Here is a 16,304-nt window from a genome sequence, read left to right on the forward strand (position 1 = left end):
CTAACACATTTTGGAAGTCTAACCCTAAATTCCTTCATGAGTTTTAATTACATTATCCTTACTATCTCTTCTTTCTATAAACGTCTAATACCTCTTCTCTGATTTAAGAAAAAAAAAAAAAAAGCAGCCTTTGGGTTACAAAATAAAGTTCCAAATTCCTGGAGCATCATTAAAGCCTTCCACATTCAGTATGCTAGTTAAGAGCATGGGTTTTGGAGCCAGAGAGATCAAGGTTTGAATCTTGATTCTGTTTACTTTTCTTTTTCTTTTTAATCCTTGAGCAACCTATTAAACTTCTCCATATTTCAATATCTTCTGCAAAATGGGAGTAATAGTATCTCACAGGCTTGTTACAAGAATTCAAATAATATTTAATTGCTTAGCACATAGGAATTACTCAGTAAGTATTAGTTTTGTGCCTATTCTAACCAACTCCCATTAATGCTTCCTAGTTACGATTTTCAAATAGTGTTCCTGAAGACCTAAAATTCTGTTTCACCCAAAACAGCTTCAGCTCCATTTTTCTCTCTCTCTCTCTTTTATATTTTGGGGGATTTCTTCTGCTTAAAAAAAAAAAAAAAAAAAAAAAAAGAGGTGTAAAATCCACTGTCCTAATGGCGTTCGCTGCTCTAGCCAACCATGCCTACCACTGTTTGCCAACTGTAATCACATTGTACTCACCAGTAACTCCTATCTCTGGTAATACCTATCCCTCCTTCCTCAAGTCTTCCCTACTTGTTCTGACTTCTGAACCCTCACAGCATTTATTCATAAGCTTCCCCCCCCCCCGCTTACCTCCTAAAATAAATGGCAAGCCCTATGAAAGTAAGGGCAGTATAACAGTATGTACCCCCTTTGTTACAGTCTCTTGAACACAATATTTAATAAATGACCACCTAATTCCATGCAATTCTTCACCAGTAAGTGCCTTGAAAATGTCCCATCTGCTGCTTTAATTGGTTCACCCTATCTTTTCTTACTAAAAAAAAAAAGGTACTAGAAGATAAAATATAGCCTTCTACATTATGTCATAAATATTCACTTGAAAAATTTGCCATTTCTTTTCTGTTTGCTATTTTGCCATGAACTTAAAATATTAAAATACATTTAATGTCTTTTGATATCCTTTAAACATGAGGATCTCTATACTAAGAAAGACGTAGTCTCTTTCTCTACAGGTTATGAGTTCATCATTTCCCCTTCTCTTCTCCCCTAAGTCTCTTCCTCGTTCTATTCTAGTCCTAAAACCTAGACCTTACTGTTGACTGCCAAAATTATGACATATTTTGTTTACTATCTGGGCTTCATCTCTTTTGTTTATATTAACTAAATTCCATTAAGAAAGTCAAAAGCTCTGCAGAACCAGAACGTTATTAAAGCTGAAACACAAATTACTAAATTTATGCTTGCCTTTGGTAACCGTATAAAGACTCTAAGGCTCATCTTATTAGCAGGGAACTGAGGCCATTTTAGATAACCACAGGTTCTTTCAGCTAGATCAGTTCAGTGGCTTTCTGACAATCCACATCTTGCTTTCCCTACCCACTTCTATATGTAAAGGGAGAAATACTGATTTCAACGATAGGTTTGTATTTTAATGTTAGGGACTCAGCTATATGACCTTTCCAAAACCATTTCTACATTCATAAAATGAGCATACAGATACTTGTTTCATTAAATGAGACAATGCAAAACATCTAGAATCTAGATCAATATCTACCACACAGTGATGTACTTGGTAAGCATATTATTTCCCAAAGGAAAACATGAAATTCTGAAAGGAAAACTACAGGAGGACAACTTAGTTTTTGTGAAGTTCATATCCAGAAAATGTATGTCACTGTAACATTAAGGGAAAGCTATTTTTTTTTTTAAATTTTTTTTTTTAAAGATTTATTTATTTTTATTTATTTAATTCCCCTCCCCTCCCCCAGGGGTCTGTTTTCTGTGTCTTTTTGCTGCGTCTTGTTTCTTTGTCCGCTTCTGTTGTCGTCAGCGGCAACGGCAGGGAAGTGTGGGCGGCGCCATTCCTCGGCAGGCTGCTCCCTCCTTCGTGCTGGGCGGCTCTCCCCATGGGTGCACTCCCTGCGCGTGGGGCTCCCCCACGCAGGGGACACCCCCGTGTGGCACGGCACTCCCTGCGCGCATCAGCACCGCGCACGGGCCAGCTCCACACAGGCCAAGGAGGCCCGGGGCTTGAACCGGGGACCTCCCACGTGGTAGACGGACGCCCCAACCACTGGGCCAAAGTCCGCTTTCCGGGAAAGCTATTTTGTTCTCAACCAAAGAATGATTTTTTTTAAGAGGTTAAAGTTTTAAGATCAACATGCTAATTTAACAATAAAGTCTAAACTGTAACCTACATGTTTCTATCCCATTAAAAGCATAGATCCTGGAGCCAGACACCTGGCACATATTAAGCATATTTACTACTACTGCTGTGACAATTCTGGAAAAGAGAGTAGCAAGGTAAGGGTTTACCTATTTATGATTTTTTGGCATTTACTTTTCTGATTAAAACCTAAAAATGGGTTAGTTCTAATTTTGTTAAAATATCTAAATAAACATTTATTTAAGCACCTTACATATTTTATAAAGTGACTTCACTTACATTAATTTACTTCATTCTCATAACCACTCTGTGAGACTATGGTGAAAATTTCAATTTCTACTTATTTTCTTGAAAAATAATTCAGTAATGGTAACTTGCCCCTTTATTTAAGGAAATGGCAGAGCAATCTCAAACCCAGATCCTATGTTTCCAAATGCTATTAACATGCTGCTTTCATACTTGGCACCACATACTTCCACATAAAAATAAATAAGAATCCCTACTATCAAGAATCTTGAAGCAATTTGTCAATTAAACATTCAGAGTTATTACACACTTAATTCTAAGGAATTACATAAAAATATAAAACCTGGTTCCTGGCTTCAAGAAACCTTCAAAGGTCTATAGCAGTTTAAAAAAGCAAGGTTTAGGGGACTGGACATTAAACCTGAACAATAGAAATCACGTCTTATCTACTTTGTCCATGTCTAATACTGCTCTGTATGGTCTGTTAAGACTAGAATATATTATTTGCTCAATAAATATCTATTGTCTGTTGTTGACAGAACTTTCTAGAAAGGGGAAGATAGGAAATAATATCAAACCCCCACTTTTCTTCCCCAGGGGGTGAACTTCCGTCTGAGACCAATGAACCTACCAAACTCATCAAAGAGTTCTTAGACTATTTTTTAAAAAAGATTTATTTATTTATTTCCACCCCCCCCCCCCACCCCAGTTGTCTGTTCTCTGTGTCTATTTGTTGCGTCTTGTTTCTTTGTCTGCGGCATGGGAATTTGTGTCTCTTTTTGTTGCGTCATCTTGCTGTGTCAGCTCTCTGTTTGTGTGGCACCATTCCTGGGCAGGCTGCACTTTGTTTCCCGCTGGGCGGCTCTCCTTATGGAGCACACTCCTTGCGCGTGGGGCTCCCCTACGCGGGGGACACCCCTGCATGGCAGGGCACTCCTTGTGTGCATCAGCACTGCGCATGGGCCAGCTCCACACGGGTCAAGGAGGCCAGGGGTTTGAACCGCGGACCTCCCATGTGGTAGACGGATGCCCTATCCACTGGGCCAAGTCCGTTTCCCTTTTTAGGCTATTAACAAAGTAAGTCTGGGCACCATTTTCAGGCTGCATCTATTGACGATACATATTTCATAGTGAAATCAAGATTTCGAGCTATACTTCACTACATTTCAAAGTTGCCAAAAGGTGGGGTTTTTTTGTTTGTTTTGACCAGGGATTGAGCCCAAGACCTCATTATGTGGGAAACCAGTGCTCAAGCACTGAACCCCCAGAGTTTTGGTGGTTTTTTGTCCTTTTGTTTTACCTATTCATTTTTGTTTGTTCAGGAGGCACCAGGTACTGAACCTGGGACCTCCCATGTAGGAGGCAGGAACTCAACTGCTTGAGCCACATATCCCGCCCCAAAAGGTTTTCAGGTATTTTTTTATTTTTTATTTCTCTCCCCTCACACCTCTTCCCCCTCCCCTGTTGTCTGCTCTCGTGTCCATTCGCTATGTGTTCTTCTGTGTCTGCTGGCACTGTAGGTAGCACCGGGAATCTGTGTCTCTTTTTTGTTCTTGTTGCATCATCTTGCTGCATCAGCTCTCTGTGTGAGCAGCGCCACTCTTGGGTGGGCTGCGCTTTTTTCACGCGGGATGGTTCTCCTTGTTGGGTGCACTCCTTGCACGTGGGCCTCCCCTACACAGGGGACACCCCTGCACAGCATGGCACTCCTTGCACGCAGCAGCTCTGCTGCACGTGGGCCAGCTCACCACACAGGCCAGGAGGCCCTAGATTTGAACCCTGGACCTCCGATATGGTAGGCAGACACTCTATCAGTTGAGCCACATCTGCTTTCCCTAAAAGGTTTTAAAGCAATTTCCAAAACTGAATCTAGTCCAACTGCCACGAAATCCAGCTATCATTCACTGTTGCTTTATTTCAAATTAAACACATCTTCTGCCTTTACAATAAGCAATTATGGTATTTCATGTCAACAGGTCTTTGTGTTGTTTCCTTCAGACACTTGTCAACATATTTTTTCTACAGGTCTTTTATTTTTTAATGCTAGTAATCACTTATCTGTCACACATAATAAAAGTTCTTATTTTTTAACTTTTTAAATATTTTAATAAATACTAAGGAAGTAAAAAAGGTAATAAGAAAATTCAAGTACAAATATAAGCCTAGTGAAAGAATGTGGGTTGAGAAGGGGGAGATGATGCTGAAAATATACAGAAAGTTTAATAAAGTGTATTGTAAATGTGTGGAATGGATAGAGTTGATGGTATCACATTATAGAGAGTATAAGTAACACTGTCAATTTACAAATGTGACTGTGGCTGAAAGGGGGTAGTCTAGGGAGGTTAATTTCAATTTGAAAGAAAGCTAGAGGCTAATCTAGGGACTGTATAACAGTGATTTCAGTGGTGTATGATGACCATGATTAATAGCACAAATTACAAGGTATTAAGAATATGGAGATACATGGGGAAAATATAACTAATATAATGTACAGTCTATAGTTAACAGTAATACTGTAATATTTTTACAACAATGGCAAGGCAGGTGCTATATCAATGCGAAGGGTCAATAACTGGGTGGGGGGTATAAGGAGATATGGGAGTTTTCCTTTTGGAATAACGGAGATGTTTAGAAATGGATTGAGCTGATGATAGCACAACTTTGTGATGAACCTGAGAGCCACTGTGTACACTATGGGTAGACTGTACAAGGTAGGGGACTGTATAACACAGAGAACCCTGTGATAAATGATGGACTGGGGTTAACAGTACAAATATAAGAATATTCAGTGATGAACTATAACAAATATACAATACTAACACATGGTGTTAAAAATAGGAAGGTTTGTGGAAAAAATACACCAAATATAAGCTATGGATTGTAGACAGCAGTAATATTTTGACGATGTTCATTATTTGTAACAAATATGTCACAACGATATACGGTGGTGGTAGTGTGGTGATATATGGCAATCCTGCATGGTATGCATGATTATTCTTTAAATTTTGGGGGGGGAAAAAAAGAACATGGGCAACTACCTGACCAAATCAGCAGGCTGCCTGACCCACGGGCTAGATGAGTTTCTTTCTGAAAGCCTCCCCCTCAAGCAGAACTAGGAGCTTCTAGAACCAAAGGTCTTGGGGGTGGGGGTGGGGGTGGGGTCTGCATTCCCCCAGTATCTGGGCTTCTGCCTGGGCCTCTCTCTCCAACCAGGAAGCATCTTTTTAACTAACCACCTTGCAGCCCTCTTATAAGCTGTGAATCGAGCAAAAACAATAAAGATTTCTGCAGCAAAAAGGGAAAAATAAATAAACCTAGCTTACAAAGTTCAATTTTCTATCTTACCATAGGTAAACTCATTCCAGAATCAGCATGTGTTATTCTCCAGTTTATCCAATGACTTGAGATACCTGCACTCTAGTCCCAAGGACTGGCGCTATTGTAAAAATTCTGCATGAGTCAAAATAATTTTTAAAGCCTTAACAAAAAAGCTCAAAGAATTAGGTTTAAATTATGGTTAACAGTCATTTGTTACTTAGGCTCTTAAATAAAATAAAAAGGAAAAATGAAAGTTGACAAACTAGTAAACACAAGGAATTCTTACAAAGCTGTGAGGCTAGAAATTACATGCAGTGACTAGTATATATAATACTGAGGAGTCATTATCATTTTCATTAGGGCAATAGGGCTTTTTTCAGTGGTTATTTATAAGCAAAGATCTGGTACAGTGAAAAAATCTGTCATAAAATGCCTCAAAACACCATAAATTTGGTTATAGTCTAGGTCAAATCATGTGAGTATTACAGAAAGAGCTATCTGAAAGAACACAGCACAATGCCTATACAGTGTTGAATCTGATGGTAGAAAATAAAGAGCCATTTATAAAAACTATTAAATTCAGCCCTTAATGCTGGCAATAGAATAAAGTTCCATTCTTTTTGAAGGGTAAAGACACTGTACTAGCCATTCAAAACAGATGGGCTTCAAATTTATCTGGTATTTTAAATGAATAACACATTTATGAGTTATTGTGTGTTTACTATATGCCAGTTACCATGGAAGGAGAGGAATGCAAAATATGAAGGAAACTCAATTCCTCTTTTCAAGGAGCTCAAAGTTTAAAGAGAACCAAAGTTCTAAAGTGTCCTTAAAAGAACAACAAACAAAATTTTGGATCATCCAACGATAAGTGGGTATCCATTTACCTCCCCTTTCTTAAAACAAAGAAAGAAAAATAAACACTGCAGGTTCTAGTTATACTTTACAGTCTCTGGTGCTTACAATGAAAAATTCTAGAATTCAAACAGATTTGCTAGTAGCGACTGTGAAATGCCACAAAATTCTACTCCCTTGTATACCTCACCAAAAAGAGTTAATAATCCTACTAGACACTCAAGAATATTTCAAACAGTAGGGAATAATCAAATCCAGTTTTCGGATTGTCTTCTGAGCAATCACCTCCATTCAATTCAACTTAATACTTAAAACTATGCAAACGGCTGGGACAAATTCTATCAAGAAGAATTTTCCATCTCAGCCCTGATAACCCTCTCTTGTCAACTTTTACAAAATCTGTCATCTATGCCATACAAAATTGCTCTTAATCATAGACCATTCCTTGAACTGCTCACAAAGACTTTTTGTAAAATTTGAAAAATAAGCTTTATGGTAATCAAATCTTCATTTGTCTCCAAAATAACAGGTCAATGCTTAGTAATAAATATTCATCCAAGACATATTTTCTGAGCATCTATTATGCCATCACTGAATAGAATTTGTATAAGTAAAATTTAAAAAGCAAAAGTTTTAAAGGTTGAAAGTCCTATTTCATGACCTGTCCTGTCATTCCCTTTAACACACAAACACACACACTTGCATTGATTACAGACTTCCACAAACTATGAAAATCCATTTCTAAAATCCGAAAAAAATAAAACGACATTGGCAGACCTCTGACCCCAAAGATCACTTTATACAATGAGTCCCACCATAACCAGATGTAGAAACAATGATTCTCATCATTTCTGAGGCAGTGGCTCACACATGTGAACAAAAAGTAGCTCCTAAATGTGAGAATGCTAAAAGGTGAATGAAGTTAGTTGATTTCCAACAAGCAAAAACTCCAAAGCAGAAATTTTATTTTGTTTTTACCCAAATGATCTGTACTGTCAAAAAGAAAAACAAATGCAATGAAACTCTAAGCCATCAATTTTCCAAAACATGATCTGAACCTGAAAAATAGCCTTAGATCTCTGAGCCTTAGGAAACCTCTCTTCCCATTTTATGTTTCATGTAAGTCAATTTTTCTTACCACCACTACATGAATTCTGATTGCAGAACAAAACAGCCAAAGTAATAATCAATAGGCTTCAGTGAGAATTTGGAAGGACAAAAAACTCTGCAGTTGAGTGATTCTCCTTATAATACTGAAAACCACAATACAGCAGCATTAAACAGCACAAAGAAAGCACATTCTGATACTAGGTATCTTTTTACTCTACCCACCCATCACCCATACCAAATGAATTTAAAATAGGGTGAGCAACACAATGTTTAACTTGAAAGTTTTAATGACATAGCAGCTTACTCCTGCAAATTAGCAAATATGGAGGTTTAAAAGTGACTTACAATATAGATGTAAGAAAAGTAGACTATTCTGGGGGAAGGGGGCAGGGGAGGGGGGAAGCAGGGAAAAACCCCAAACACTTTTTTTTTTAAGACAACAAATACATTCAAGTACAAAATCTGCATCAGAAACATTGTTTTCTTTCTTTCTTTTTTAAAATAAAATTTTAAAACTTACCCTGAAGAGATTTTCCCAATCCCTGGCCCAGCTTCCACCCATGTTTCTGGAGTAAGCGGTGTCCAATATTATCCTGACAGACAGAACAGAGAGACAAACCAAAAATATTCCAATAATATATTCTTCCCTTCCTATTAACATTTAAACAGGTGATGAGCGAGAGATAAATCTACATATATGCATGCAAAAAGGTGCTAATATAATAGGGTAAATGTGCCCAACAAAAGGGACATTAATGTAAAAATAAATGCTGGCTAGTATTTTATATGGGAAGAATATGGGGTAAAGGTCCTTTCTGATGGTGTGCTGGGCAACGTTTGTATATAGCACTTTAAAAAGGAGCAAAAGAAGAAGGGATAAGAGGGAGGAATACATTTATGAAGTTTAAAACATTAAAAAAAAAAACATTAAATCGAGGTACGATACAATCATATCCACCACCTAGGCAGCACCACTTTAAGAGATATTTGAAAGAAACTCTACATTGTGTTTATTTTGTTTATATGTCAGGTTTTCATGATACAAAGTAAGTTGTAAGTGTAAGACTGCCCCACCACTAGAAATGAAAACACAATCAGAGCAAAATCCAGGCTAGACTTGATTGTTTTTAAAATATGTATATATATATATATATATAATATGAATATTTAACCAGCATGCAGCCAATATTAAACTGAAAAAACAGTGAGGTTAGTAAAACAAGAAATTAAATTGATTAAACAGAAAAATAATATGAGCTCAAGCACAGACTGAGTGATGCATTTCAACATGTAATCTAACAAAAAATGCTAAGATGTTAGAATGAAACAGGCCTAGCAATAAGTTAACAGTAAAGAACCATTAGTGCATGTAGGGAGGAAAAAACAACATACATAATGTCTCATCTTCCTAGGAGCAGACTGGAAAATGGATTTCAATGTAATTTGAATGAAAAAGACACCAGAAACAACAATTAAATGTCAGCTTTTGTATGAAGGGACTAAGGTATCAGAAATCTCTAGAGCCAATTCTTTGCCTTTTACAGTTCCTGTAAAGTACCAAAACAAAGTAAAATAACCATTAATTGTTTCAGATAAAATGATGCTACTTGTCTAAAGGAAAATATTTAAAATTTTATAAACATAATTCAACCTATAGAATTTCTCTGGTATCATCACTTGAAAATAATCTCATATTTTCTGAAATAAATTTATAAAACTAGCAAAACCCCAAATTGAATTAAATCTGAATTAAAGCCAAATATATTTCAAATTAAACTGCTTTTTATGTTCTAGCTCCAGATTCAATGACAAAATGCTCCGTGGAGTCATAGAAGAAAGAAAAAAGTTTACAGTTATCTCCTCTTATTAAAAGTTAGAAGATTAAGCCTCCCCAATGGTCTGTTTTAAAGAGAGAGAGAGAGAGATCTTTTTTCCATAATTTAAGACTAGAATAAACTGTGCTTTCATTGATGGGAGGGGGATATATAAAATTGTGTTTGTGTTTTGAAAACAAAAACTGGAGGCATGTAAAATTTATTTCTAAAAGAAAAGATGCCATTGGTTTAAAAAAAATACATAAACAGGTACCCACCCCAGTCAAGCCGGTGGAGCAAGACACTTGGGGGCTCTGTCCCCCAACAAAAGCTTTTAACAACCAGCAAGAACTGGTAGGTACCACTTTCTCAAAGCTCCAGAAACCAGTTAAGGGATTTCAGTTAACAGTGAGAGCACCAAATCAAGAAAAAGGCATCTTAAAAGCAGTAGAATCTTGTGGCGTCCTGGCTGGCCCCTTCCCCATCCCCTCATTACCTTGGCATGTTGCTGACCAGATCCCTGGTCCCAATTCAGGATGCATCAGAGTAACCTTTTGTGCACATACCGAGAGCATGTATATCTGTCTCAGTCTGCCTACTGGTGGTCTGAGAAACTTGCCATCCCAGAACTTGCCCTGCCTGTATAGAAGGTATCTCATAGAGCACTCCTTCAGAACGTTGTCAAGTCATGGCTGCCTGGAACAAGGGACTGCTGCTGTAAAACATACACTGCAGTATCAGGAACCCTGAGGGAGAAGCAGACTTGGCCCAATGGATAGGACATCTGCCTACCACATGGGAGGTCCGTGGTTCAAACCCCAGGCCTCCTTGACCCCTGCGGAGCTGGCCCGTGTGCAGTGCTGATGCCACAAGGAGTGCCCCACGCGCAAGGGGTGCGCCCCATAAGGAGAGCCGTTCAGCGGAAAGAAAGTGCAGCCTGCCCAAGAATGGTGCCGCACACACGGAGAGCTGACGCAGCAAGATGACACAACAAAAGAAACACAGATTCCCAGTGCCGCTGATAAGGATAAAAGCGGTCACAGAAGAACACACAGCAAATGGACACAGAGAGAAGACAACTGGGGGGGAAGGGGAGAAGAATAAATTTTTTTAAAAAAAGGAACCAAGAGGAAACTGTTTCCTAGCAAAAAAGTGACACTGGGAACTGTGCAAATGGGGAATTTCCTAGGGCCACATGGACAAGACCAAGACAAGACACATGCCCAGAAAAAGACCAGAAAGGCCCCTCTGCTTTAGCCTTAGGCTATTCTTCAAATTAATTCTATGGATAAGCTCCAAAGGAGAGTACTCCCACAAGTCAATATGTAAAGACATAATAATATATATATATATATATATATATATATATATATATATATATATATATATATATGTAAAGACAGGGAAAGTCTTTCTACCTTTCTTTTTTATTTTATTTTATTTTTTGTTAACTCCTGGCATACAACTATAGCTGGATACAAACTTAAGGACATCTCAGAGTCTAAATTCCAGTGATAACACATTAAAATATCAAAATGTCCAGGTTTCAAGGAAAGATTACAAAACATACAAAGAAAGAGGAAGCAAAGCACAGACAAAGGAGAAGATTAAAGCATTAGAAACCAGCAATGAGGAAGATCTAACCTGGGATATACCAAACAAAGACTTTTTTAATTTTTTTAAAAAGGGCCCTAAATATGTCCAAAGAGTTCTAGGAAAACATGATCAAAGAATGAAAGGAAATCAGGAAAACAACAGAAGAGCACAAAGGGAATACCAATAGAGAGATGGAAATTATGAAAAGGAACCAAACAGAGCTGAACACGACAGTAACAGAAATTTAAAATTCCTATAGTGGTTCGAGAGATTGGAGCTGGCAAAAGAACGAATCAGAGAACTTGCAAGGTGAGAAAATTGAAATCATCCTGTCTGGGAAGCAGAAATAAGAAAGTGAAGAAAAATGAACACAGTCAGGGAAACCTGTGGCACACCATTAAGTGTATCAATATACATACTGTGGGAATCCCAGAAGAAGAAAGAAAGGGAAAGAGAGAATATTCAAAGAAATAATGTGTGAAAATTCCCAATTTAATGAAAGACAGGAATATACTCATTCAAGACACTCAATGAACTGCAAATAGGATAACCCAAATAGACCCTCGACGAGGCATATTATAATCAAACTGTCAAAAGCCAGCAATAGGAGAGAATCCTGAAAGCCACAAGAGAGGAACAATGAGAAGCAATGGATCATGCACAAGGAAACTTCAATAAGATTCAATAAGATTCCAATTTCTTTTTGGAAACTATGGAGGCAAGAAGGCAGTGGGACAACATATTTAAAATGCTGAAAGCGAAAAAATGGCCACCCAAGAATTCTATATTTGGAATAACTATCTTCAAAAATGAGGGAGAGATTAAGACATTCCCAGGTAAACAAAAGCTAAGAAGGTTTGTCATCACTAGACCGAACCCATGAGAGATGTTGAAGAGAGTTCTGCAGGTTGAAAGGAAAGCACAAGAGACAACAGACTGAAGCTGCATGAAGAAATAAATATAAATGCCAGTAATATTGCAGTTTTGGTTTCTAACTCCACTTATTACTTCCTGCAGGATCTAAAAAGCAAATGCATAAAAAGTAAAAATAAAACAGTGGTTTTGGACTCAATGTATAAACATGTAATCTGTGACAAGAACTAAATAGAGGTGGGGTGTGGAATAGAAAGTTATAGCAACATAGTTTGTGTGTGCTACTGAAGTTACAGCTGGTATGAAAGAAAACAAGATCATTACAGATTTTGGATGTTAAGGTAAGCTCTGTTATAACTACAAAGAAAATATCTGAGAATACACAAACTCATAGAGACAGAAATTAAGAGTACAGAATGCCAGGGTGGGGAGGTATGGGGTATGGGGAATTAACGCATATTGAGTATAGGGTTTCTGTCTGGAGAGAAAGGAGAGTTCTGGTAATGGAAGGTGGTGAGGGTATCACAATATTGTGAATGCGATTAAATCCCACTGAATGGTATGCTTGCAATTGGTTGAGATGGGTAAATTTATGTTGTGTATGTTCCCATAATACAAAATTTTTAAAAAGCAACTAAAGGGACTATCTTGGATAGGATCTAGAAAGGGAGAAGTAAAGAATCAAAAGGGACATTATTGGGACATATGAGAAAGCTAGAATATAAACTCTGAGTTTCATATCAATGTTCATCTTCTTAAACTTAATAACTGCACTTCAGATAGTTACGTAAGTGAATATCTTTGTTCTTAGGAAATGTACATGGCTGTACTAAGTGTTCAAGGAAATGATACATACAACCGACACTCAAGTGTTCAGAAGATGGAAGGATGGATGGACAGATAAAAAGATAGATGAGTGGATAGATGGAATGGTATGGCTAATGTTGCAAATCTTATAAATGGTGGATCTGGTATCATCTTTGGGTTTGGGGGTATTTGGAGTTTTCCATATGAGGTTTGTACTGTTTTATAACTGTTCTGTAATTATGAGAGTATCTCAAAATTTGAAAAGTCTAAATACATCACAAAATTCATGATTGTTCTCAAAAGGATGCTAGAAACTACTTTTGTTACGAACTGAAAGAATTAGAAAACTGTGGTATATGTAATTCCAGAAGATGACTCCTACATCGCAAAAATGTAATCCAGCACTGTTGCCTCTTCTTACCTTTTCCTTTTCCAACTGAATTGCCAGGAAAGAATTCTCTTTATCAGTACTGAGTGCCAATCTATTTATAAATAATTTTATTAGTGAAAAATAATTTGAAAGTCTTAGTATAATATTAGCAGAAAATGAAAAAGTAAAGAGGCCCTTATTTTATTACTATGAAAACAAACTTACCTGTACATAAAATTCTTATTTCACATCAGAATGCCTACAACTGAATAACCCTGGAAATGACAAGGATAGCAGAATGACTCTAAGATTATGTACTTGATTAAATTACTGTTTACTCTTTTGATTAATGTTGTGACTATTCTTAGCATAGAGATTTAGGGTGCTAAACAATGCTGACAAGAATTGTTGCCTCCTTTTTTTATTTAAGAAAACTCAATGTTTGGCTAATTGGAGATGAGACATTATGCTGAGTGTGTTATATTATGAATGCACTAAAATAAACAGACAGATGAAGCAGTATGCTATTTCCAAAAGCAGTGCAAGTGGAGTGAAAGCATTTCCATACGAACCTGGCTTTAAAAACTGGGCTGTCAAAAGAACAGTTAAATGTAACACAAAGTAAGAAACTGTCCAATCACTAATGGTCTTTTTTTTTTGTCTTGTTTTCAATTCACTGCTTGCAAGTAATGTACTTATTAAAGAAGAGTGAAAGCATAAGTAAATTCACAAGTCAAGACCAGCTGAGAGATTCAAGAGTAGCATGTTGTGACTGACAACAGTGAAAGGAAAAGCAAATGTTAAAGGGGGAGAGGGAAAAAAAGAAAAATATAGGGTTATACACATCAGCACCACTTTTACAAAACCACTCAAGAGGACGGCTGTCACCTTCTCAGAGGAAAGCTATTGATACAAAATGGCAGTGGCATTTCTCCTCCAAAACTTAAGGTCAAAATTGTTCTTTAATTAAATCTTACTTTCTCAACTATGAATAGAGAATGAAACGTTGGGGGCTATTTTTAAATTATTAGCATGCCACTTTAAGTCCTTCTGATTACAACAAAGACAAGAGAAACAATAGACATATCTCCCAGAATCTCCTCCCCTCTTGGGAATCATACTTTCTAGATTAGAATAAATGACTAATACAGAAAAACTAGACTTTTCCTATCATTCTTGAGGGAAAAAGGTAGCTCTGTGATTCAGCAGAAAGAGCTAGTATTCAGTATGTTCTCCTTTCCTACCAAAAAAGAAAAAAATTTTTATAAACACTCCTCAAAATTTTGGTAGGTTTAAGGATGATGTGTAACATAAGGAAAATACAACAAAATATCCTACAACAAAGTAGAAGAAAGGAGACTTGTTTACCTCAGAAATAGTCAAATATTCACTGAACTCACACTGTGAAAGAACAAGGAATTCAACCACCAGCCTAGGAAAAGAACTAATCTCCTCTCTGTTTAGGATTGTGATTTTTGCCAATCATTTCCACAAATGACATTTATAACAGTTAACTGAAATAAGCAATTTACAGTCCAACAGGTAATCTAGACAAAACAAGGGCAATGAGCACCAAATTTACCTCTAAAATAGCCATTATTTACTATTTTAGTCACTACAATGGAGACTAAAAATTCTTTCCATTTTTGTTTTTTAATAAAATGTAACATTTGGGGTTTAATTATAATCTCACAGAACCAAAAACTAATAATATACATTTTCTTCTCTATCACAGCCTGGTTCATGATTAAAAGACATTATAGCGGTAGGCTGTTTTTAATTTCAATGCACATGGAAGGACTGCAAGAAATTCCTAATTTTAAACTAATTATAAAGAAATGAACTTTGCCAAAGGGTGGCAACAAGCTGGTTTTCCCCATGATTTGTAAAGAGCTGTTACTCTCTGTTCTCAAGACCCTGAAATGGTGGCAGTGAGACATCTTCTTTGATTGGATACCAAGTTCTAATTCTGGTTAAACCATGGAGCTAGGCTGAAAACCCAAATTTTTTTCACTTAGATTATTATCAATTGACCTTCAATTTTTTCCCTATTTCTAAACTTAAAAGTACAAATAAAATACTACATTTTTACCCTTTGTTCTTCTATTATATGTGTAAAACAATATATGAATGAGAAAGAGTGACATAATTTTAAAGGGGAAGATCTTTAAAGCAAGAATTGTATATTATGAAACTACCAATATGCTGAAAACATAACTGCAATAAAAATATCTCATTACTAACCGCCTGAGCCATTCTTAAACATTTTTATTTATTAATCAAATATCAAGGAGAAAACTTTCCTAGGAACTTCTCTCCATGAAGCTAACATTTTGGCAATTAACACCACCAATCGTATAATGGGAGTCTGCCAAAACATGGAAAAATTTACTTTACTATGTGGGGATGATTCCAAGTTGCTATAGCAGGAAACAGAATATTACATCTCAAGAGAAAACTATACTACAGGTATATAAGTGACTGGTTCAATATTAATTCCACACTGAGTTTTCTTATAGTTGACAGCCACATTCAGTTTACACCATTAGTCCATTTTCAACAGTGACAAAATGGTTAAGACTCTTGAGTGGATTGTAAGCTTTGCTGATTGTGTATTAAAGAACCTATAAGCAAGAACCAAATGCTACTAGGTGAACCCATGCAAACAAGTTGTAAAATTTCCCAAAACCAAAAATCTATAGCTCACTACAGATGACACAATGAAGCCTAGAGAGAAAAGCCATATAGTAATGCTACACCATTCAGCTCCAAGAAGCACATTATTTATTGTGCAGTCCACATATGATCAACTGCTAAATGTCAAATCAGCAGTATTGTAGAGTTACAGTTTAGAACTAGTGGAGTCCACAGATCTAAACAGATATGCAACATGACAAAACTCAATTATACATATACTTCCAAATTCCTATATAAGCAAACTAAACATCAGCAACTGGCAATTGGAAACTTATAATTTTTAAAA

The 16,304-nt window shown here is 36.7% G+C and overlaps 1 protein-coding gene across 1 annotated transcript in view; it reads right to left on the minus strand.

The window, feature by feature from the left end:
- Positions 1-16,304, minus strand: part of ITGA2B (integrin subunit alpha 2b) — a 141,785-nt gene that overhangs the window by 98,307 nt on the left and 27,174 nt on the right. The window contains exon 3 of the mRNA XM_058285006.2: positions 8,382-8,454. Coding sequence (XP_058140989.1) covers positions 8,382-8,454 — 73 coding nt within the window. The remainder of the gene's footprint in view (positions 1-8,381; positions 8,455-16,304) is intronic.

Source organism: Dasypus novemcinctus, chromosome 21 (assembly GCF_030445035.2).
Source record: "Dasypus novemcinctus isolate mDasNov1 chromosome 21, mDasNov1.1.hap2, whole genome shotgun sequence".
Classification (NCBI taxonomy): Eukaryota; Metazoa; Chordata; class Mammalia; order Cingulata; family Dasypodidae; genus Dasypus; species Dasypus novemcinctus.